Below are 23,349 nucleotides of genomic sequence, written 5' to 3' on the forward strand. Positions count from 1 at the left end.
GAAGAAGGGTTTCGGGCCGAAACGTTGCCTATTTCCTTCCCTCCATAGATGCTGCTGCACCCGCTGAGTTTCTCCAGCTGTTTTGTGTACCTACTATAATATAAATATATACACACATGAATAAATAAAATGATAACGTGCAAATAACAGATAATTGGTTATTAATAATCAAAGTTTTGTCCGAGCCAGGTTTAATAGCCTGAATATTCCTGAACCTGGTTGTTGGTTAGGGTTTAGATTTATTTTGCATGCTATCCAGTCAGATCATAATACTGCAGTAAACTCATTTTAGTTTATTTATTTATTTAAAATAGATGCAGGAGTAGGCCATTCAGCCCTTCGAGCCTGCACCGCCACTCAATATGATCATGGCTGATCATCCGAAATCATCCAAAATACCCCGTTCCTGCTTTTTCCCAATATCCCTTGATTCCATTAGCCCCAAGAGCTATATCTAAGTCTCTCTTGACAACCTCCAGTGAATTAGCCTCCACTGCCTTCTGTGGCAGAGAATTCCATAGGTACACAACTAAAGGTGAAAACATTTTTCCTCATCTCAGTCCTAAATGGCCTACCCCTTGTTCTTAAACTGTGACCCCTGGTTCTGGACTCCCCCCACATGGATAACATTTTACCTGCGTCACCCATTGAATCCCTTAAGAATTCTTTATGTTTCTATAAGATATCCTCTCATCCTTCTAAATTCCAGTGAATACAAGCCCATTCTTTCCTCACATTTCAGTCCAGCCATCCCGGGAATTAACCTGGTGAACCTACGCCGCACTCCCTCAATAGCAAAAATGCCCTTCCTCATCCTTAATGGACCTCTTTATAACAGATTTTGGTTATAGCAGACTGACCTACCGACCTTTGCTGCCAGGCCGGGCTGCCAGTGCCATCCTTGCACCGTGCCGAAACCCCAACTGTGCCTGCCACCACCACCGCCACCCCCACCATCACAATGTCCATTCCTGGCCACTTATATACCACACCATACACCCTTGGGAAAATGTTTTAACTGTCTCCCCTATCTTCGCTTCTCATGATTTTACATACTGTGATCAGACCTCCCCTTAATTTCCAATGCTCCAGAGATAACAATCCAACTTTCTCCTGCCTTTCCGATAGCTAATACCCTCTGATCCAGGCAGCATTCAGGTAGACCTCACCTGCACCCTCTCCAAAATATCCACATTGAATTAAATACAATTTATTAGCCAAGAATGTGTATATACTGTACAAGGAATTTTCCTTGATGCTTTGCTCTCAAGGATAAAAACACGATATACACCAGACACTTAAAAATAAAACATTATAATTTAAACATGTGCAATCAATACCGATATATTTACCTAAAAACTTATTTCAAAAACTTGATTCCCAGATTACAGATTTTATTTGGGATTATAAATCACATAGAATTCATAGACGACATTTATGAAACCTAAAGAAATCGGTGGATTGGCGCTCCCCAATTTCTTGTACTATTATTGGGCAGTGAATATTAAAAATGTAATTCACTGGCTGGATAATTCATATCAACAGGTAGATTGGTTAGTAATGGAGAGAGAGGATTGCCCGCCTTTTAACATAGGTGCGATCCTTCTCTCCCCAATAAAGTTGGAGAATACAATATACAAGAAAAACCCGATTATTCATAACACTTTTCGAATTTGGAGACAAGTAAAATTTACTCTTAAACTAAGAAATCTATCTCTTCTTTCTCCAATAGCTAATAATCCGTGGTTCAAACCATCTATTATAGATAAAACTTTTATTTATTGGGAAAGACTAGGAATCAAAAAGGTTGGAGATTTGTACGAAATGGGAAACCTTTTATCATTTCAGAAATTACAATCAAAATACACTGAAAGGTAATCAATATTTTAGATATCTTCAAATTCGAGATTATTTGAAAACATATACCCACGAGTACCAAACTCTGTTGCCAGATATATTAGATGAAGGTATGAATAGAAACGCAGAGTCAAATAATCTAATATCATACTTGTACAATTTCCTTCTAAATATAGAAATTCCATCGTCAGATGTAATTAGAAGAGAGTGGGAACAGGAATTAAGCCTAAAAATCCCCAAAGACAGATGGGAAAAATATCTCCTATATATACATAATTGTTCGATTAATGTTAGACATATTCTAATCCAATTTAAAATACTTCACAGACTATATTACTCAAAAACTAAACTGAACAAAATGTTTCCAAATGTGTCACCTATCTGCGACAAGTGTCTATCTCAAGAAGCAACTATAACACACTCCTTTGCCTCTTGCATAAAACTCCATAAATTTTGGAAAGGAATCTTTGAAATCTTCTCAAAGTTATTAAATACAAAACTGGACCCCCATACAGAATTGATTATTTTTGGAACAACAGGAGCCTGCTCTGAGCTAAGGAAGTAGCCCCAGAAATAGTGGATGCATTAGTGATAATTTTTCAAAACTCTTTAGATTCTGGAGTAGTTCCTGAGGTTTGGAGGGTAGCTAATGTAACCTCACTTTTTAAAAAGGGAGGGAGAGAGAAAACGGGGAATTACAGACCAGTTAGTCTAACATCGGTAGTGGGGAAACTGCTAGAGTCAGTTATTAAAGATGGGATAGCAGCACATTTGGAAAGTGGTGAAATCATTGGACAGTCAGCATGGATTTACGAAAGGTAAATCATGTCTGACGAATCTTATAGAATTTTTCGAGGATGTAACTAGTAGAGTGGATAAGGGAGAACCAGTAGATGTGATATATCTGGACTTTCAGAAGGCCTTCGACAAGGTCCCACATAAGAGATTAGTATACAAACTTAAAGCACACGGTATTGGGGGTTCAGTATTGATGTGGATAGAGAACTGGCTGGCAAACAGGAAGCATAGAGTAGGAGTAAATGGGTCCTTTTCAGAATGGCAGGCAATGACTAGTGGGGTACCGCAAGGCTCAGTGCTGGGACCCCAGCTATTTCGAATATATATTAATGATTTGGACGAGGGAATTGAATGCAACATCTCCAAGTTTGCGGATGACACGAAGCTGGGGGGCAGTGTTAGCTGTGAGGAGGATGCTAGGAGGCTGCAAGGTGACTTGGATAGGCTGGGTGAGTGGGCAAATGCATGGCAGATTGTCAGAGACGCTACATCTGGAAGATATGAGACTCGTCTTAGCAGGAAAATCAGAGCAATTTTTAAAGATATGGTCTCCTTTCATTGATTCATTACAAGTATAGTATTTTGCAACACATTTTAGGAATTAAACCGATTTACGGACAGGTTGATGGGTGTGGTGAGAAACTAAGTAGGTATATCAACACATTTTAGTCTCTTTTTTCTCTTTTCTTTTTATTATTTTTCGTTTTTGTCTTTTTATTTTCTTATGTTTTTTCTTATTCACTCTGTGACTACACTCTTTGGTAGTTTAGACGTTTACACATTCACTAGCTCGTTCACTCTCTTTCTTTCTCTTTCTCTCTTTTTCTATTTTATTTTTTGTCAAAATTAAAATGGAAGATGTACAATAAATGTATTTAGTCATATGCTGCGGTTTATACAGTGCTTCTAATAAAAATATTATACACTGCTTCTAATAAAAATATTATTAAAAAAATAATAATATATATATTAAAAAATGTTGCCTTTGACAGTATGTAGTTTGCACTGCTACGCTAAAATATTAACCTAGTTTATACATCATAATACATTAGTAATTAATATTACAGGTGTCAGATGTTATGGGGAGAAAGCAGAAGGCAGGAGAATGGGGTTAGGAGAGAGAGATAGATCAGCCATACAATACAATACAATACAATACGGTTTATTTGTCACATTGCACAAAAAGTGCAAGTGAAATGGATTTGCCAGCAGCGATACAATGATAAAGAGCACACACAAAAACACAATAAAAATTTAACATAAACATCCACCACAGCATTCATCACTGTGGTGGAAGGCACACAATTTGGCCAGTCCTCCTCCATTTTCCCCCGTGGTCGGGACCTCAACCCTCCGCAGCCGTTGCTGCGGGCGTCCAGATGGTAAAAGGACAAGGTACGAGTCCAGGAAAGTCCAGAGTCGGCTCTTCCCCACCGGAGACCGCGGCTTTAAGTTGGTGTAGGCCGCAGGCCGGCGGCCGAAGATTTAAAGTTCCCTCCACGTCGCAGCCAGAAGCACCGCAGACTGCAGGGCTGGCGGTCGAAGCTCCCCTCCAGGGGTGATGTTAAGTCCATACCGCGCCCGCGGTAGAAGTTGGCCGCGGGCCGGCAGTGATGGCTTCTTCTTACCCCAGGTCCCCCATGAGGGATCCTGGGCTGTAGACGCCGCGCCAGCTGGAGCTGTGCAGACCACGGCTTCAGGCTGCCGACTGCTGCGGGCCAACGAAACGGAGCGCTCCCCTCCAGCGAGCCCCAGCGAGGGCTCGCCCGCTCCGCGTCGACAGTCCACGCTGCACCCGCCGCCGGAGCCCGAGCCCCGAGCCCCGGACGCGTCTCCGGGAAAGGCCGCGCCGATCCTCGCTGTTAGGCCACGGGGGAGGCGACCTGGAAAAAGTCGCCTCTCCTTGGAGGAGGCGACCGAAACGGTTTCCCCCTTACCCCCCCCCACACCACCCCACACACAAGACACACAAAGAAACATTAAAAACATACTTTAAAACAGTAAGCCATGATTGTATGGTGGAGGAGACTTGATGGACCTAATTCTACTCCTATTCCTTACGACCTTATGTCCTCATGACCTTAATATTATATTCAATAAAAGATTGGACAAATTTGCAAAATTTGTTTTAATACGTTAACCACTGACCTTTGTATTCTAATTTACTGTCAACCACATATTTACTCGTGTGAATGGAGTTTGACCTTAATATGTTGCAGCGATCAGAATCTCTTGTTAACACTTCAGATTAAGCCACTTGAAATGATGGACCTTTGATTCGTGTACGTAATATGGAGTGATTATATATGGATGTGTGCCTGCAGGTTTCCAGGAATGTAGATGCTAATTCCCTGGAGAGAAAACAAGATGATTTTTCTTTCAAAAAGGGGACATCCAATGTGTCATCACCTTGAAGGCAGAATTGTGCTGCTTTAAAAACCTTTCCCTGAAATCTGGGAGCAAGTCTTTCCCATTCTTGTCTCTTTCATCTATTCCATTCCTTCCTTTCTTTCTATCTAAGTGCAGTGGAGGAGTTTTAGAGGTTTACAGTAAATCAATTATTTCCAGCTAATTGTATGTTTTGTTTAATAAAAAGTTATTTTTCACCATAAAATGTCATAATATCCCAATGTAAGACATTCATTTTACAATACATTCAATAAAATTATTTAGACTAGCAAAAAAAAATTAAAAAATTTAAACATGAAAATTAAAATACCAGTGTAAAAAGAGGCTACAAACTTTTGGCTGTTGAGTAGAGCTACTGCTCGTGGAATAAAAGCTGTTTTTATGTTTGGCTGTGGCGCCGATGTCGCCTCCCAGAGGGAAGTACTTCACAGAGTTTGTGGCCAGCGTGAGAGGGGTCAGAGATTATCTTACCCGCTTGCTTCCTGGCCCTTGCAGTGTACAGTTCGTCAGTGGGGGGAAGGTTGCAGCCAACAGCAGGGGATCTTATAGTAATGTACAAAATTCTTAAGGGGTTGGACAGGCTAGATGCAGGAAGATTGTTCCCGATGTTGGGGAAGTCCAGAACAAGGGGTCACAGTTTAAGGATTGGGGGGAAATCTTTTAGGACCGAGATGAGAAAAACATTTTTCACACAGAGAGTGGTGAATCTGTGGAATTCTCTGCCACAGAAGGTAGTTGAGGCCAGTTCATTAGCTATATTTAAGAGGGAGTTAGATGTGGCCCTTGTGGCTAAAGGGATCAGGCGGTATGGAGAGAAGGCAGGTACGGGATACTGAGTTGGATGATCAGCCAGGATCATATTGAATGGCGGTGCCGGCTCGAAGGGCCGAATGGCCTACTCCTGCACCTATTTTCTATGTTTCTAAGACCGAGTGGTGGACACTACTTGTCAATTGGCCAGACTCCAGCAAGCTGAGGCTGCCAAGACTGACAACTTGACCCGATTAAAGTCCGTTCACTAATGATAAGAAGGGGGGAGGATGTTAATACCAGGCATGGGGACATCTGGTATGATAACCACAGCAGGAAACAGGCAGTGAATCAGGGTCCCTACCTTCCCCCACCGACAGATGTACGCACACCCCCCCCCCCCCCCCCCCCCCCCCCAGCCGAGGAGGGGCAGTGATATTGGGGCATTGGGCCCTGATTATGTCCTTGTATGATGACGACTGGAATTATGAGATATCTGAAGACTGTGACTTCGTTGCCTCCCTCCTTTCTTGTTTGGTTAAGACTGCGATGTCTCGCATCAGGGCGGATCTCTATGATCTTTGGGTGGTACACCCGCTCCTGGGACCGGCAGTTAAGGAATATATAACCATATAACCATATAACAATTACAGCACGGAAACAGACCATCTCGACCCTTCTAGTCCGTGCCGAACACGTATTCTCCCCTAGTCCCATATACCTGCGCTCAGACCATAACCCTCCATTCCTTTCCCGTCCATATAACTATCCAATTTATTTTTAATCTATGTAGCAATGTTACAAAATTTTGAGATTTAAAAAATCAAATCTGCAATTTATCCCATCAGATAAAGCATAAAAATAAGTTTAATTTGACACCTAATTCACTTTCATATATCAAGTATTAAAAAAGTTATGGCCATTTTCATACAGAAATTAGCATCTTGTTCCCTATTGATTTTCTGTGGACATAACAAAAAAGCTGTGATCGTGGACAGTCAAAAGCCCATAACTTTCTTAAAAATTAAGAGAACTGAATGAAATTTTCAGTTATCATAGATTGAAGCATTCTGAAACAAATATAAAATAATCTTACTTGGATGACCTGAAATTAAAGCATATAATTAGTTAGTTGCCTAATTGTAGCTAATTTCAAACTTCAATTACTAGATCTAAACATCTATCCATTTCTTAAAAAATGATTAACATTTTTAAAGAGCCTAAGTGTGCAAATAATATTCACAAATAATTCACAATAAAACATGATTTTTAAATCTCATTTTCATTAATTTATAGGCCAAATGGAAGGAATTTAGTGTTTAATTGCTGTAAATTAAAGTCCATTTAAATCAGCTTTCTAGTGGGATCCTGTGAACGCACTGGTTCAGAACGTTCACATTGCGGTAGATTTGTGCCCTCAAATGCCCAGAAAAATACTGCGAGATATAATGGGCCCAAAATTAGCTACTCGCAACATTAAACTTTGTATAAAGGGATCTCAGCGCAGGACAAGAGCGTGTGTCAGTTAGGCGTCGAGTCGGGGAGCGCGGCGGCCCCTAGCTGCTCTTAGTGTTTTACCGGGTAGGTCCCTCGAATTGTCAGAGCGGAGACATCACAGGTCCGCCGTGAAGAAGGGGGCAATGGGGGGGGGGGGGGGGTTCAGCGGTGGCGGTGAGAATGGGTTGGCGGCGTGTTATAAAGTGCGATCTTATTTTTTTTTTTTCTCTCTCTCTCTCTCTCTCTCTCTCTCTCTCTCTCTCTCTCTCTCTCTCTCATCATCCCCAATCAGTACCCCTTTTCCAAATGACTAGCACCCTCTGTGTCAATTGGAAAATACATTGTGTGAAAAAGGGGAAATTATGGACAGAATGAAGAGAACACTGCCCAAGTCCCGAGCCCCTGGGGCTGGACCACGCTGGTTCCCCTGGAGACTAGGCGTGTGGCCAGGGTCCGCAGCGGCCCTTGATCGACCAGGCGACACTAGGCCTTATGCCCTGTTACCCTCCTCCTGGGGCGGAAATCCTGGTGAGTAGAGGGGTCCCCCCCAGGCTTTGAGAGGTGGGGGACAATCCCCCTCATGGTTTTGTCATCCAGACTTTATCAGCCGCTTTCTAAGGGCTGAATCGGCCCATTCGTGGGGCCTTTCAGCGCCCGTCGCGGCTTTTTCTCCCCACTAGCGCCTTGTCTGATGTTGATCTCACCCTTGCTGCTGAACAGACCGAGCACCAGCACCGAACGCTCACTCCGACACCTCTCTCGCTTACGTTTATTTTAACAGTGGGTCTCCACAGGCCCCACGGCTGAAGCCTCCGAAGCCTCATGTGTGTGTGCGTGTGTGAATGTGTGTGTGTGTGTGTGTGTGTGTGGGTGTGTGTGTGTGGGTGTGTGTGTGTATGTGTGTGTGTGTGTGTGAGTGTGTGTGTGTGTGCGTGTGTGTGTGTGCGCGTGGCCGCCAAGAAAATGTGTCCCCCCGGCCCCCCCCATGTTTTGATAGCGATTTCCGTGCCTGCCCTCGATGGGAACGCTGTGCCCCACTACATGGATGACATTTTACAGCAGGGCACTCGTGAAGTGAAGAGATTGTGACAGAGGCCCTTGACTCTTCTACACCTTAATTCCCGTGGGTGGGCAGTTCATCCAGCTAAGGTCCAGGGCCCAGCCCCAAGTGTTGTCCTTTTGGGTATTCAGTGACACGCCGGCCACAGGGACATCCCAGGAAAGGCCCAAAACAAGATTCTCACCGCTGAGGTCCCCCGGACAAAACAGGAGGCTCAGCGGTTCGTTGGCCTTTTGGGGCATTGGCGACATCACATCCCCCCACCTTACCATGCTGCTTCACCCCCTCTACCACGTGACCTTTTAGATGTCTAGGAGGATGCTGGAACTGGCGCTCCCACTTGCTTTACAGCGGGAGAATGGCCCTTTTGAATTGCAGGCGTCGCTTACTGCTCTTCAGGTGAGGTGGAGTGGAGTGGAGTCTGTGGGAAACGCATGATGGATGGCGAGCCCCTCTCGGAGGACCACAGTCTAGGTTCCTTCCGCTGCTGGACATGGGGGGTGGGGAGTGGTGGAGGCCCCTCAAAATAAGGGAAAGGATTCCACGCCAGTGGGACACATGAGTGGCAGGGGTGGGGGATAAATTTGTGATATTTGAGCAATGTATGTAAACAGTATTGAATGTTCTGTATAGCCTCCGAAAATGTCGGATGAATTTTTTGCACAGTTCATGGATTATATGTATTTATTACCTGAATAAAGTCTATATTAAACAAAAAGGCGAGCCCCCCTCGGCTTCTGGACTAAGATTTTGCGTGATCTCGCCCTTTGAACAGCAGTTGTTTGCATGTTACTTGGCCCTCCTTGTTGTCGAACACCTTACCAATTATGCTCCCTCACTTACCAATTAGACATGGGTTAAGTCTGCCGACGGTCATGGCCCTCCCCTCAGGAGGTGACCCAGTCCCTGAGCCTGACCCACCCCCCTGCCTCCCCCAATGCTTGGGGGGTTCCATTTTCTGCCCTCTCCCCTGACAAACAACCAGAGGCATGGTTTACCGAAGGCTCAAGTCGTTGGGTTGCAGGTCAGGCCGTCTGGTAGGTGGCTGCCCTCCAGCGTACCTCTGGCGAGGTGCGACAAGACTCTGGCATTGGCAGCTCGAGCCAACTGGCCCAGCTTGTGGTGGCCACTCCTCCTTTGCCCAATGACAATGCTCCAGTCCGACTGCACAACGACTCCTGGGCAGTTGCCAACGGTATTGGCTGTCTGGATGACACAGTGGCTGTCCCAGTGGTGGGAGGTACATGGTCTGCACAAGCTAATGGCTGTGTATGATCCCACCTGGCAGATTTAATCTGACAACGGGTCCAACTTTACCGGTAACAAAGCACAACAGTGGGGAGCTGATAATGGGGTGCACTGGACCCTCCACATCCTGTAGACAAAAGTGCAGGAGAAACTCAGCGGGTGCAGCAGCATCTATGGAGCGAATGAAATAGGCAATGTTTCGGGACGAAACCCTTCTTCAGACTGATGGAGGGGGGGGGGGGGGGGGGGGGGGGGGGAATAATCTTATATGCTTCTATGAGAACCTCCCCCCTCAACTCCATTCCAGGACCCAAGCAGTCGTTCCAGGTGCGGCAGAGGTTCACCTGCATCTCCTCCAACCTCATCTATTGCATCCTCTGCTCTAGATGTCAGCTGATCTACATCAGTGAGACCAAGCGTAGGCTTGGCGATCGTTTCGCCAAACATCTCCGCTCGGTCCGCATTAACTAACCTGATCTCCCTGTGGCTCAGCACTTCAACTCCCCCTCACATTCCATATCCGACCTCTCTGTCCCGGGCCTCCTCCATGGCCAGAGTGAGCACCACCGGAAATTGGAGGAGCAGCACCTCATATTCCGCTTGGGCAGTCTGCACCCTAGCGGCATAAACATTTAATTCTCCAATTTCCGGTAGCCCTTGCTGTCTCCTCCCCTTTTCAACTCTCCCTCAGCCCTCGGGCTGCTCCTCTTCCATTTTCCTTTCTTCTTCCCACCCTCCATCAGTCTGAAGAAGGGTTTCAGCCCGAAAAGTTGCCTATTTCCTTCGCTCCATAGATGCTGCTGCGCCCGCTGAGTTTCTCCAGCACTTTTGTCTACCTTCGATTTTCCAGCATCTGCAGTTCCTTCTTAAACACCTCCACATCCCGTATTACCCGCAAACAGCAGGGGTGGTGGAGAGTGTGAATGATCTACTAAAAGAGCAGATATGTACACAAACTCTCTCCCACACGCTTAAGGTGTGGGCCCTTGTGTTACAGCAAGCAGTAAACAACTTGAACCAACAACACAACCTGTGGCGGGGACACACCCATGAGACAACATCTGGTTGTTGCACTCGAGCCAGATGATACCACGTGGGTTTCAGTCCCTGGTGGACAACCCCCTAGAAAGAGGGAAGTCATTGCCCAGTGCAGAGCAATACGAGGTGACTTATGGTGATGGGGGAGGATAAACCTAAACGCCTATCTTTCCAGCGCTTAACCAGGCGATAGTGATCCTGCTCCACCCTCTCTTCCCAGAACAACCACGTTAGTCAGGAAATGGTGTTAAGTAAATTGTTGGGACTGAAGGCAGATACATCCCCAGAGCCTGATGGTCTGCATCCCAGAATACTCAAGGAGGCGGCCCTAGAAATCATGGATGCATTGGTGAACATTTTCCAATGATCTCTCGACTCTGGATCGGTTCCTGTGGACTGGAGGGTAGCCAATGTAACCCCACTTTTTAAGAAAGGAGGGAGAGAGAAAATGGTGAATTATAGACCAGCTAGCCTGACATCAGTAGTGGGGAAGATGCTCGAGTCGATTATTAAAGATGTTATAGCAGCACATTTGGAAAGAAGTGACAGGATCCGTCTGTGTCAGCATGGATTTATGAAGGGGAAATCATGCTCGACTAATCTGGGTTTTTATGAGGATGTAACAAGTAGAATGGACAAGGGAGAGCCAGTGGATGTGGTGCATCTGAACTTTCAAAAAGCCTTTGACAAGGTCCCACACAAGAGATTAATGTGCAAAATTAGAGCACATGGTACTGGGGGTAGGGTATTGACATGAATAGAGAACTGGTTGGCAGACCGGAAGCAAAGAGTAGGAATTAACGGGTCCTTTTCACAATGGCAGGCATTGACTAGTGGGGAGCCGCAAGGCTCAGTGCTGGGACCCCAGTTATTTACAATATATATTAACGATTTATACGAGGGAATTAAATGTGACATCTCCAAGTTTGCGGATGACACAAAGCTGGGTGGCAGTGTGAGCTGCGATGAAGATGCTATGAGGCTGCAGGGTGACTTGGATAGGTTGGGTGAGTGGGCAGATGCATGGCAGATGCAGTATAATGAGGATAAATGTGAGGTTATTCCCTTTGGTGGCAAGAACAGGAAGGCAGATTATTATATGAATGGTGTCAGATTAGGAAAAGTGGAGGTGCAATAAAACCTGGGTGTGCTTGTACATCAGTTACTGAAAGTAAGCATGTAGGTACAGCAGGCAGTGGGGAAAGCTAATGGAATGTTGGCCATCATTGCGAGAGGATTTGAGTTTAAGAGCAAGGAGGTCGTACTACAGTTGTACAGGGCCCCGGTGAGACCGCACTAGGAGTATTGTGTGCAATTAGGGTCTCCTAATTTGAGGAAGGACCTCACGAAACGCTTGAGAGTAGAAATAAGTTTTAAGTCTAGACTTAAGTGTTGATGGAGGGGGCAGTTCTGATGGGAAGAGGGATGCTGTTCCACAGTCTAGGTGCTGCAACCGCAAAGGCACGGTCGCCCCTGAGCTTATTCCTAGACCACGTTATGGTCAGTAACCTCAAGTCGGCTGATCTGAGGGACCTGGAGGTGGGGTGGTGGGTAAGCAGATTTTTGATGTAAGTGGGGGCGAGCCCGTTAAGGGCTTTGTAAACAAAAAGAAGCTTGAAATTTATTCGAAACCACACAGGGAGCCAGTGGAGAGAGGCCAGGATCGGGGTGATGTGGTCCCTTTTTCGGGTGCCCGTCAGGAGTCTCGCTGCGGCGTTTTGGACCAATTGCAGGTGAATCAGGGATGATTGGCTAATGCCAGTGTAAAGGGAGTTGCAGTAACCAAGACGGGAGGAGATAAATGAGTGGATGATCTTTTCGAGGTCATCATATCAAAGGAAAGGTTTTATTTTAGCTATCGTCCGAGAATACTGCACTTACACACCAAAAGCTGGAAGCTTTTACCACGGCATTGACTTGTTTGCCAAATTTCAACGCTGAGTCAAATATCATGCCAAGGTTTTTGACGTGAGGTTTGAGTAATTGGGTAAGGGTTCCAAGGCCGCCTGCGATCGTTTTGATGGAATCCGAGGGGCCGAGTAGGATGACCTCAGACTTAAGGGCCTGTCCCACTTGCATGCGATTGCGTGCTTTTGGCGCGACCAACCGGAAGCGGAGGTCGCGTGAAGTTCACGCTACGTTCGCACGCGATGTCATTTACGTCATGCTTACAAATCAGCTGGGCAGGAGGCGGGCCGACTGAATTTGGGCGTCACACGGCGTCGGGCGGTGATGTCATCACGCAACGCCACGCGCTAGGCGTACGCCTTCAAGACGCTGCGTATGACCGCAATGCGCCTGCATGTGTACGCTGGCCAACAGGCCGTTGGCGCGCAAAGATTTTGGTCACTGCAGGAATTTTGGAGCCCCGCGCAGTCAGAACCAGCCCCGCACAACTCCATACCCTTCCGCGCTTCTAAGTGGGACCGGCCCCGCACGGTCATACAGTTCCCATACGCCTCAAGCGACCACGAGGTCGCGTAATTTTCCAGCCAAGGTCACGTAAGTGGAAAAGGCCCTTTATTATCGTTTAGTTGGAGGAAGTTCTGGGCCATCCAACACTTTATATCCTCGAGTCAGTGGGTAAGACCGAGTAGATTAGATCATTTGTTGGGTTTGAGGGGGAGATAGAGTTGTGTATCATCTACATAGCAGTGGAAGGAAATGCCTTTGGTTGACTTGGCCTAAAGGTAGCATGTACAGGGAGAAGAGAATGGGGCCTAGGGTGGAGTCTTGTGGAACCCCGCAGCAGAGGCTAGCTGGAGAGGAGAAGAGTTACCCATGTTTGTAGAGAAACTCCTATATGATGAAAGAATGGGTTGACTGGGCTTGTATTCTCTGGAGTTTAGAAGGATAAGATGGGATATTATTGAAACATATAACAGTCTTAAAGGATTGGACAGGCTAGATGAGGAAAAATGTTTCTGATGGTGGGGAGGCCAGAACCAGGAGTCACAGTTTAAGAATAAGGGGTAGGCCATTTTGGACTGAGATGAGGAAAATATTTCACCCAGAGAGTTGTGAATCTGTGGAATTCTCTGCCACAGAAGGTAGTGGAGGCCAATTAACTGGATGTTTTCAAGTGAGAGTTAAATTTAGCTCTTGGGGCTAAAGGAATCAAGGGATATGGGGGAAAAAGCAGGAACAGGGTACTGATTTTAGATGATTTGCCATGATCATATTGTATCATGGCTCGAAGGGCCGAATGGCCTACTCCTGCACCTATGTTTCTCTAGGCGAATCATGTATACTGGACCATGGCATGGGCTGATACTTCTGGCAGTGCTGGCTGCCTGTCTGCACGGAATCAACACCTATCTACCTACGTAAACTGAGTGTGAACACTTCATGCTGGGTATATGCACATGTCCCACATCACAATGACAATAGGACCACTCTGGGGCCAGTGGAGGCAGGACAGGCTTTCGTTGAGCGCCAAAACAAAATGAATGGTCGCCTTGCAGAATCGCATGGCCCTGGACTTCCTACTAGCCAAGAAAGAGTGGGGGGGGGGGGGGGGAGACTTATACCATCCTAGGGAGAGAATGCTGCACAAACCTCATGGCCCACTTGCAATAACAGGTTGAGGTCATGAATAAGGTTGGTAAATAGTTGCACAACGAGGCCAGGGAGAGCGCAGGGTGGAATTGGTGGTCTTGGGGGCATATTATGGCTGGTGAGTGGGCTTGTTTAGCAGTAGTTGGCATAATATTCTGCAATTGTGTGCTTCCCTTCAGCCACGTGAGGAGTGCCACGAGGTTAATGACCCAAATCGGAAGGTTGGAATAGAACAAATTGGCATCATTGTATCATGAAGCTGGCCGTGGCTACAGAATCTCTGCAGTTTGATAAGAAGGCAAAAGTGCTGACATTGATTCAGTGTTCTTGCACACGTTTTTGCACTGCTACCAACAGAACTCAATGAACCAATCTTGTGAAATATCCAAACCAGAATATACCCAGTGGCATAAATGTGAATCTCTTTTATGTATTAATTAATGCTCGACTGTGGCCCTAAAATGCTTATTACATAATTATATGCATGGAAATTATAATTGCATTAAAAGACCGACAAGATCAATCTACAGTTAGTTTTCAGCTTATACCTTGACCACAGGTACACTCCAATGTTTATTTTATCCTCCATAAAATGATAATGTTCTTGAAAATTGCACTTTTCTTTCTTGGTTTGCTGAGAACTCATCATTGCAATAGGCTGATCAGTTATCTCAAAGGTAAATGTTTGTTTCAAAACGCTAATATAACACATTCATTTGTAGGATGTACAAAGTTGAATAAATTTTGGAGCAATATTTGATATATTTACAAAGCTTTTCAAGTCAAGAATAGAACCTAAAACGGAATGGATTATATTTGGAATAATAGTAGAAGATATCAATTTAAATAAAGACCAAAATGTTTTTTTTAATTATGGGTTAATAATTGGAAAGAAATTGATACTTACATTTTGGAAAAATACAACCATACCAACTGTTAAAATGTGGATTAGGAATATGATGGACATAGCATGCCTTGAAGAAATGAGACTCCGACTAATAGATAAATATGACCAATTCTTAAGGAGTTGGTCTCCTTTCATCGACTTTTTGGAATCATGTGATGCAGCGGTACCATAAGGATTGCTGATTTCAGTTCATGCCGTGGATAGATCTACATCTCCGAATAAAGATTTGAAAAATTCTCTTTTAAGGGGCCTTCTCTCCTATTTCTACTTTCCACTTTTTCTTTTTTTTTTTATACACACTTCACGTTTTTCTATTCTCTACCATCTATTTTTCCTCTTTTCCCCCTTTCTATTGTTTTCTTTTTCTTGTCTTGCTTACTTCCTTCTCATAACATAAAACTAGAGGTTGTACATGGAATGGATTACGGTATGACATAGTTGGCACCTAAAATTAGGTTCCACTGTACTGTTTTGTACTGTATTAACTTCTAATAAAATAAACAAACAAAAAAAAGGCAACACTGCTTGCTGTACGAGCTGAGCTTATGATCAACATTTATCTATTTTAGAAGTTGGAAGGGCAACACCACAGACATCAATAATCAGTGGCAACTTTCATCAAAGACAGAGACAAGTGCTGCCAGCACACTTCTGACTACATGCTGTACAAGTTCGTAAACTTCAAAACCCGGATTTGAAGCCCTGTAACTGATAAGCTTGGCTGTCGGTATTTCATTCAGTTATAGCATAACCAAATATTTTGAGCCACCAAGGATCACCATCTAGCTGTTGCTACTGATGATGGGGCTTCAAGAATTTCACTCCAGCCTCATGGCCAGCTATCAGCTCAATGCACTGACAGCATTTACAGTTGAGAACACATGAATGATTGAGCCACTGTTCTCAACAATCTTCTAACAAGACATTCAATTTGAATCACCCACATTAAAGCAGAAATGGGCCACCTCAAATACCTTAAGAAACGTCCAACAATAAACATCTCCCAGTGACAAAAGTTGAAATATTGAATAAAATACAAAGTGCTGGAGGAACTCAGTGGGTCAGTATTCCTGGAAGACTGTGTGTAGACAACATTTCAGGTCAGGGGCCTTCTTCATAATGTCAGTCTTAAGAAGACCGAGTCTGAAGAAGGGCCTCAACCTGAAATGTCACCTATTGCTTTTCTCCAGAGACACTGTCTGACCTGCTGAGGTACTCCCGCTGTTTGTGCTCAGATGTCGTCTGTTCATTTTCCTCTACAGATGCTGCTTGACACATCGAGTTCCTCCAGCACTTTGCTTTTAACACAAACATCTCCAATTATCCTCCCACTAGGGTAGAACCTTCACCTCACCTTATTCAGAAACTCCACCGCTGAGGTATGATCTACAAGGTCAGTGGGAATGTTTATTGAATTTGTGCAGGGATCAGGATAGGGAGAAGTCAATGATCTCAACTAGTATATAACTGTAATATAACTACAGCAACAGGGGGTTAGAAGAGGCCAATTGTTTTTAGAAATTTATGCTGTTGAATTTACTTCCAACAGTCGAGGCAGAAACTATATCAATATTTGATGCTGGAGTGGAAAAAAAAAATAATTAAAAAGACTGGGGATAGGTAATTTGGATTACTGCTTGGAAGTTAAAGTCTTGTCCCACTGTACGAGTTCATTCAAGAGTTCTCCCGAGTTTGCCCCGATTCAAACTCGGAGATTTATGGTAATGGCCGCTCGTAGGTACTCGGGGCTCTCATGGACATTTTTCAACACGTTGAAAAATCTTCACGAGCCTTCCCGAGCTTAATGCGTTTCCCGAGTACCTGCCGTTAGTGTTACGAGCCTCTAAGAGACGTCCCCGAGCTCCGACGTACCGGCTACGTTCATTCTACGCGCTTACCGCGAGTTTGAATTTTTTATTTTTTTTAACTCGGGAGAGCTCTTGAATGAACTCGTAGAGTGGGACAGGGCAATATCAACCATTTGAAGTATTGCTCATTGTGCAGCGATTATATACTCACAGTTTATGCTCATCCGCCCAGCTTACCCTTGAGCAAAACTGCACAATGGAGATGGCACCACTCAACCTAAAAGGTTGGAGTGAAAACTACATAATATAAAAGTCTATGCAAGATAACATTTAGTGTAAATTGTATCAGTACAAGGATAGGTGCATATTTCAGATTCTTATGGAACCAAGATGCATTTATTCAGGAATGTTGTTTCATCCAGAGTTCTTATGAATAAGTAATGATAATGTACTGAGAAAATAATTGGCCTCAATAAGCAAAAACATAGCAACATTTTATTTTTTGGCACTGCCTTATAACTTTATCAACAACCTCTTCATTTTGGCTTTTGAATGGCCCCTTGTGGCTTGGAGGCTTTTTAATTTAAATATTTGGAAAATGGTCCAACCAAATTAATGAAACTCCAGGGCCCATTTATCCAATTACTTAATATTTTACAAAAAAAATAGGTGATTATGCCCGGGCTTTTTAGTAACTCAGGTTCATTTCCATCTGAGTTTAGCACTATCCCAACCCTGCTGAGTCAATACAAAACTTATGTATTTAATGTTAATTATTTCCTTGTTCTCCTGGATGGTATCACATGCCAGAATCGGATTCTAAGGCATTAACATTTCCTTAGTCAATGCCACTTTATTGAAAATGTAAGTTAGAGAGAAATTGAGTAGTCATTTAATTCCATTGAAGATACAATCAGAAACTGAGAACAAGAACTTCAATTTAACCAAGATACATTGAAACCAATTCAAGTGTTCTTGCCATTCTAAAGAGATGCCAACAGAGTTTGGAAGTGGAACTTTGTATCTTTCAGGTTTGTACTTTAGAATGGTATTAAATTGAAACTTGACCCTTCAACATCATAGCCAAAGTTTCATACAAACTTTGGTGATCCCGAATTTAACTGTTCCATTCTAGCAGTCTGACAAAGCATGCAGTTTAAATGAACACTATTCCTCTTGTTTCTTTTACTATCAATCTACGCCAGGTTTAAAAATAAATAAAAATAAAACAAAATAAAACAAAATAAAAATTGGATAATTTTTATATTAATACTCTTGTAATGCAGAGAATGTTATGAGTTCTGATAGTCCATGAAACAAAAATATAATAATTACGTTTTGCCCAATATTGTCAGAAATCTGCTGTTGATCAATGAAAATCTAAACAGATTTAAAAATCATGGCTGATTGAACCAGAGGACAAAACGGGAAGATCATCAGTCTCTCCTTGATGGGAAACATCTTTGTCGACAGGTGATTTTTCCCATTTGGAAAATCTCCAGCTCATATAAGTAAAGGGTAAATGAAAATAACTTAATTCCATGAACTATTCAGTTCACAGTTGAGTATACGTTCAAAAAGTCCCTCGTCCCTTCTTCTAAGGCCTTGGAGGATTTGTTCGTGATCCAGGGAAACCTTGGGGAGAAACCAATAGACCTATGTGAATACAGCCATGCAATATAAAACACAGTAACAATACAGGTAGTAGCATCTATATATTTTCTGCTTTCTAAAGAACAATTTAGAAGTTTGGATAAGTAGAATAGCTAAATAAAATATTTCATGCATTTCATCTACTTTAAGTGATGCAGCATAAATGGTTAATCAAGAGTGAAACAAAACAAGAACCACAATTGATCTGTAACATGGAAGTTAAATTACAATTAAAACACAAAGTACCTGTGCTATAACACCAGGATCAGCGCTCAAGCAAGAAAACCAAACCCAAAACCAAAAAACATCTGAACTTAATAATGTGAATTCAACACAAGAATGCCAGAAGGAATATCCAGAAGTTATTTAGAAAAACATTTGTAACTTGGGATCATTTCAGAAATGTAATCCTGAAGGATTACATTTGGAGAGATGCAGGCACGGGGGTGCTAATTTTAAAGATAAAAACACATTCAAAGACTGGAGAAAGGAACTGGAAGAGTAGTATATCATACCAAAGAATGATGTCACTTCTTTCAACTGGCAAAGTTGGTTTTGATAGGAAAGGGGTCACACACACACACAAGGGAGAGTAGTTACTTACATTGAATGTGCTTTCCTTGTTCACCAACATGAAGGCCGCATGGTTGTGCAGCGGTAGAGTTGCTGCCTTATAGCGCCAGAGACCCAAGTCGATCCTGACTACGGGTGCTGTCTATACCGAGTTTGGACATTCCCCCCGTGGCCGCATGGGTTTTCCCTAGGTGTAGAAGATTGAGGGGGGATCTTATAGAAACTTACAAAATTCTTAAGGGGTTGGACAGGCTAGATGCAGGAAGATTATTCCCGATGTTGGGGAAGTCCAGAACAAGGGGTCACACTTTAAGGATAAGGGAAATCTTTTAGGACCGAGATGAGAAAAACAATTTTTACACAGAGAGTGGTGAATCTCTGGAATTCTCTGCCACAGAAGATAGTTGAGGCCAGTTCATTGGCTATATTTAAGAGGGAGTTAGATGTGGCCCTTATGGCTAAAGGGATCAGAGGGTATGGAGAGAAGGCAGGTACAGGATACCGAGTTGGATGATCAGCCATGATCATATTGAATGGTGGTGCAGGCTCGAAGGGCCGAATGGCCTACTCCTGCACCTATTTTCTATGTACTGGATTCCTCCCACACTCCAAAGGCGTCTAGATTTGTAGGTTAATTGGCTTCGATAAAGATTGCGCGTAGGATAGTGCTAGAGTATGGGTCGGCATGGATTCGGTGGGCCGAAGGGCCTGTTTCCACACTGTACCTCTAAACAAAACTAAGTCTGGGACAAATAGTGAAACGCACAATTTACTGAGGAAAGGGATGCTAACAAACAGCAAACCATATCAGTGGAATCAAAATGAAGCTCCTCCAAACTCTTCAGAACAAACAAGATATTCAGGAGAGACCCACATAACCCAAGGTACAATACTATTTTAATACTTACCTCTCATCCTGGGCAACATTGGTGGTCTAATTCCTGGCAGCATTCCCATGGGAACTCCTCTGGCTGAAGGCATCCCCATTGAGAGTCCAGATGGAAATCTCAAGCCAGGAGGTGGTGGTCCCAGAAAGCCTGCAGCGTGAAGGATTGGACATTGATCATTAATAGTCTATATTTCATGTTTTGCTTTTTACATAATGTCACAAAAAGTTCAAAACTGACATGTAGGTACATGTGCTACCAGGCAAACAGCATGATCTATGTTACTCTCAAACCTTTTATTTATAGGTTTGTTGACCTTTTATAGAACCATTGCCTCTATGGCGAAAGTAGTTGATGTTCCAATGCAGAAATTAAAATTGGAGATGGTCATTGCTTGGCGCCGTATGTGGTGATGAGGCCAAGAATGGATCAGCCATGCGTTCATTATAAAGGAGGAGGCCTGAGGGTCCAGTTGGCCTCTAATGCTACTCCTCTTTCTAATTTTCTTATGTTCATGGCACAAAGGTATTGGCCACATGAACCCATGCCTGATACTGTCTTAGTCTTGCTGCATGGGAATAGAAGTGTGAATACGCACACCTCCAAATTCAGGGACAGTTTCTTCTCAGCTGTTCTCAGGCAACTGAATAATCCCACCACAACCAGAGAGCAGTGCCGAAATACTATCCACCTCATTGGTGACTCACAGACTATCCTTGATCGGTCTTTGCTGGCTTTACCTTGCACTAAACATTATTCCCTTATCATGCATCTACACACTGTAAATGGATCGATTGCAATTGTGTATTTAGAAGAGTGCTGGTTAGACTGCATTTGGAGTATTGAGAGAAGAATTTAGAAGATTGAGGGGGGATCTTATAGAAACTTACAAAATTCTTAAGGGGTTGGACAGGCTAGATGCAGGAAGAATGTTCCTGATGGTGGGGAAGTCCAGGACAAGGGGTCGCAGTTTAAGGATAAAGGGGGAAATCTTTTAGGACCGAGATGAGAAAAACATTTTTCACAGAGAGTGGTGAATCTCTGGAACTCTCTGCCACAGAAGGTAGTTGAGGCCAGTTCATTGGCTATATTTAAGAGGGAGTTAGATGTGGCCCTTGTGGCTAAAGGGATCAGGGGGTATGGAGAGAGACCAGGTACAGGATACCGAGTTGGATGATCAGCCATGATCATATTGAATGGCGTTGCAGGCTCGAAGGGCCGAATGGCCTACTCCTGCACCTATTTTCTATGTTTCTATGTGTATTGTCTTTCTGCTGACTGGTTAGCACGCAACAAAAGCTTTTCACTGTACCTCGGTAAACGTGACAATAAACTAAACTGAACGGACTGATTCATTTGTGAAAGGAGTTGAACATTGTACACACATCAGTAAATGTTTCACTTCAGATCGTTTGATGAAAGGAAGGTCATTGATTAAGCTGTTGTGAATGGTTGGAAAAGCAGTTGAAGATAATTAGTAATTAAAAAATGATAGTGATGATCAAAATACAATTGGAAAATGTTGAAAATACTCAGCATGTCAGGCAGCATCTATGGAAAGAGAAACAATTAACATTCTGGATTGAAGACCCTTCGTCAGAACTGAGAAAGTGAAAAATAGTGTAATAGCCCTGTCCCACGGTGCGAGTTCATTCCAAGAGTTCTCCCCAGTTTGCCCTGATTCGAACTTGGAGATTTACGGTAATGGCCAGTCGTCGGTGCTCGGGGCTCTCGTGGACATTTTCCAACGTGTTGAAAAATCTTCACAAGTCTTCCCGTGCTTACCTGCCATTAGCGAGTCTTCCCGAGTACCTGCCGCTAGGGTTACGAGCCGGTAAGAGACGCCCCCCGTTACGTTCATTCTCCGTGCTTACCACGAGTTTGATTTTTTTTTAAACTCGGGTGAGTTCTTGAATGAACTCGCACCGTGGGACGGGTTAAAAGCTATAGAAAAGGTGGGGAAAGCTGTGAAGGAAAGAGCGTGAGAGTGCACACTGTGGAAGTGAGTGTAGATGAACACCTTATCAAAGACGAGTAAGGAAATAGAAAGCAAGGATGAACATCACAAATGGGACAGATGTATATACCTGGATTCTGACAAAGGGAACTCGATCTGAAACAAACTATTTTTCTTTTCATAAATGCCACCTGACCTGCTGATATTTTCAGCAGTTAGTTTTTATTTCAGATTTATAGCAACTTGATTTTTTGATTTTCGATCGCTGTCCAACTCACAGCTAGGAATAAAAATCACCAATCTTGTAGTTCAACCTCTGTGTTTTCTTTCCCTTGTTTTTAGGAAGGTGTTGACCAAACTTGCACATTATTTATCTCGAGAGGACTAGAATACAAAAACAGGGGTGCAACGCTGAGGTTTTACAAGGCGCTGGTTAGACCGCATTTGGAGTATTGAGAGATAGTTTGGGCCCCATATCTGACAATGGATGTGCTGGCGCTGGAGTTGGTCTCGAGGAAGATTACGAGAATGATCCCAGGAATGATGGGGAGCGAGAATTGGAAGAGCAAATATGTAAGGAGATAGCAGATATTAGTAGTAAGCACAAGGTAGTGATTGTGCGAGATTTCAATTTTCCACACATAGACTGGGAAACACATTCTGTAAATGGGCTGGATGGTTTGGAGTTTGTAAAATGTGTGCAGGATAGCTTTTTGCAGCAATACATAGAGGTACCTCCTAGAGAAGGGGCAGTGCTGGACCTCCTGTTAGGAAATGAGACTGGTCAGGTGACGGGTTATATGGTTATATGGAATGAGTGGGTTAACATATGATGAGCATTTGACAGTGCTGGGGCTCTTCTTGCTGGAGTTTAAAAGGATGGGGGGGGGGGGGGGGGAAGGCTTTGCTAGAGTAGATGTAGAGAGGATGTTTCCACTGGTGGGAGAGTCTAGGACCAGAGATCATAGCCTCAGAATAAAAGTACATTGCTTTAGGAAGGAGAATGTCTTTAGTCAGTGGGTGGTCAATCTGTGGAATTCATTGGCACACAAGGGTGCGGAAGCCAATTCAATGGATACGTTTCAGGCAAAGATAGGTAGATAGATTCTTAATTAGTATGTGTGTCAGGGGTTATGGGGGATAGATCAGCCATGACTGAATGGCTTAGTAGACTTAATGGGCTATATGGCCCAATTCTGCTCCTTTCATTTATGGATTTATAAATCTCATTCCATAGTAGATGTCCCCAGCTCCAATTAATTCCATGTAGATTCCACCCTCTCTCTAACCATCCTCATTTCACAGATTTTACATTATTAATGTTCTCTCTCCCTATCTCTCTATTTAAC

The 23,349-nt window shown here is 43.7% G+C and overlaps 1 protein-coding gene across 1 annotated transcript in view; it reads right to left on the minus strand.

The window, feature by feature from the left end:
- Positions 1-9,376: 9,376 nt before the first annotated feature.
- Positions 9,377-23,349, minus strand: part of LOC116985503 (small nuclear ribonucleoprotein-associated protein B-like) — a 33,398-nt gene continuing 19,425 nt past the window's right edge. Inside the window, exons 6-7 of the mRNA XM_033040270.1 lie at positions 20,065-20,193; positions 9,377-9,549 (exon numbers count right to left, since the gene is read on the minus strand). Coding sequence (XP_032896161.1) covers positions 9,377-9,549; positions 20,065-20,193 — 302 coding nt within the window. The remainder of the gene's footprint in view (positions 9,550-20,064; positions 20,194-23,349) is intronic.

The sequence above is a fragment of the Amblyraja radiata genome, chromosome 2, assembly GCF_010909765.2.
Source record: "Amblyraja radiata isolate CabotCenter1 chromosome 2, sAmbRad1.1.pri, whole genome shotgun sequence".
Lineage (NCBI taxonomy): Eukaryota > Metazoa > Chordata > Chondrichthyes > Rajiformes > Rajidae > Amblyraja > Amblyraja radiata.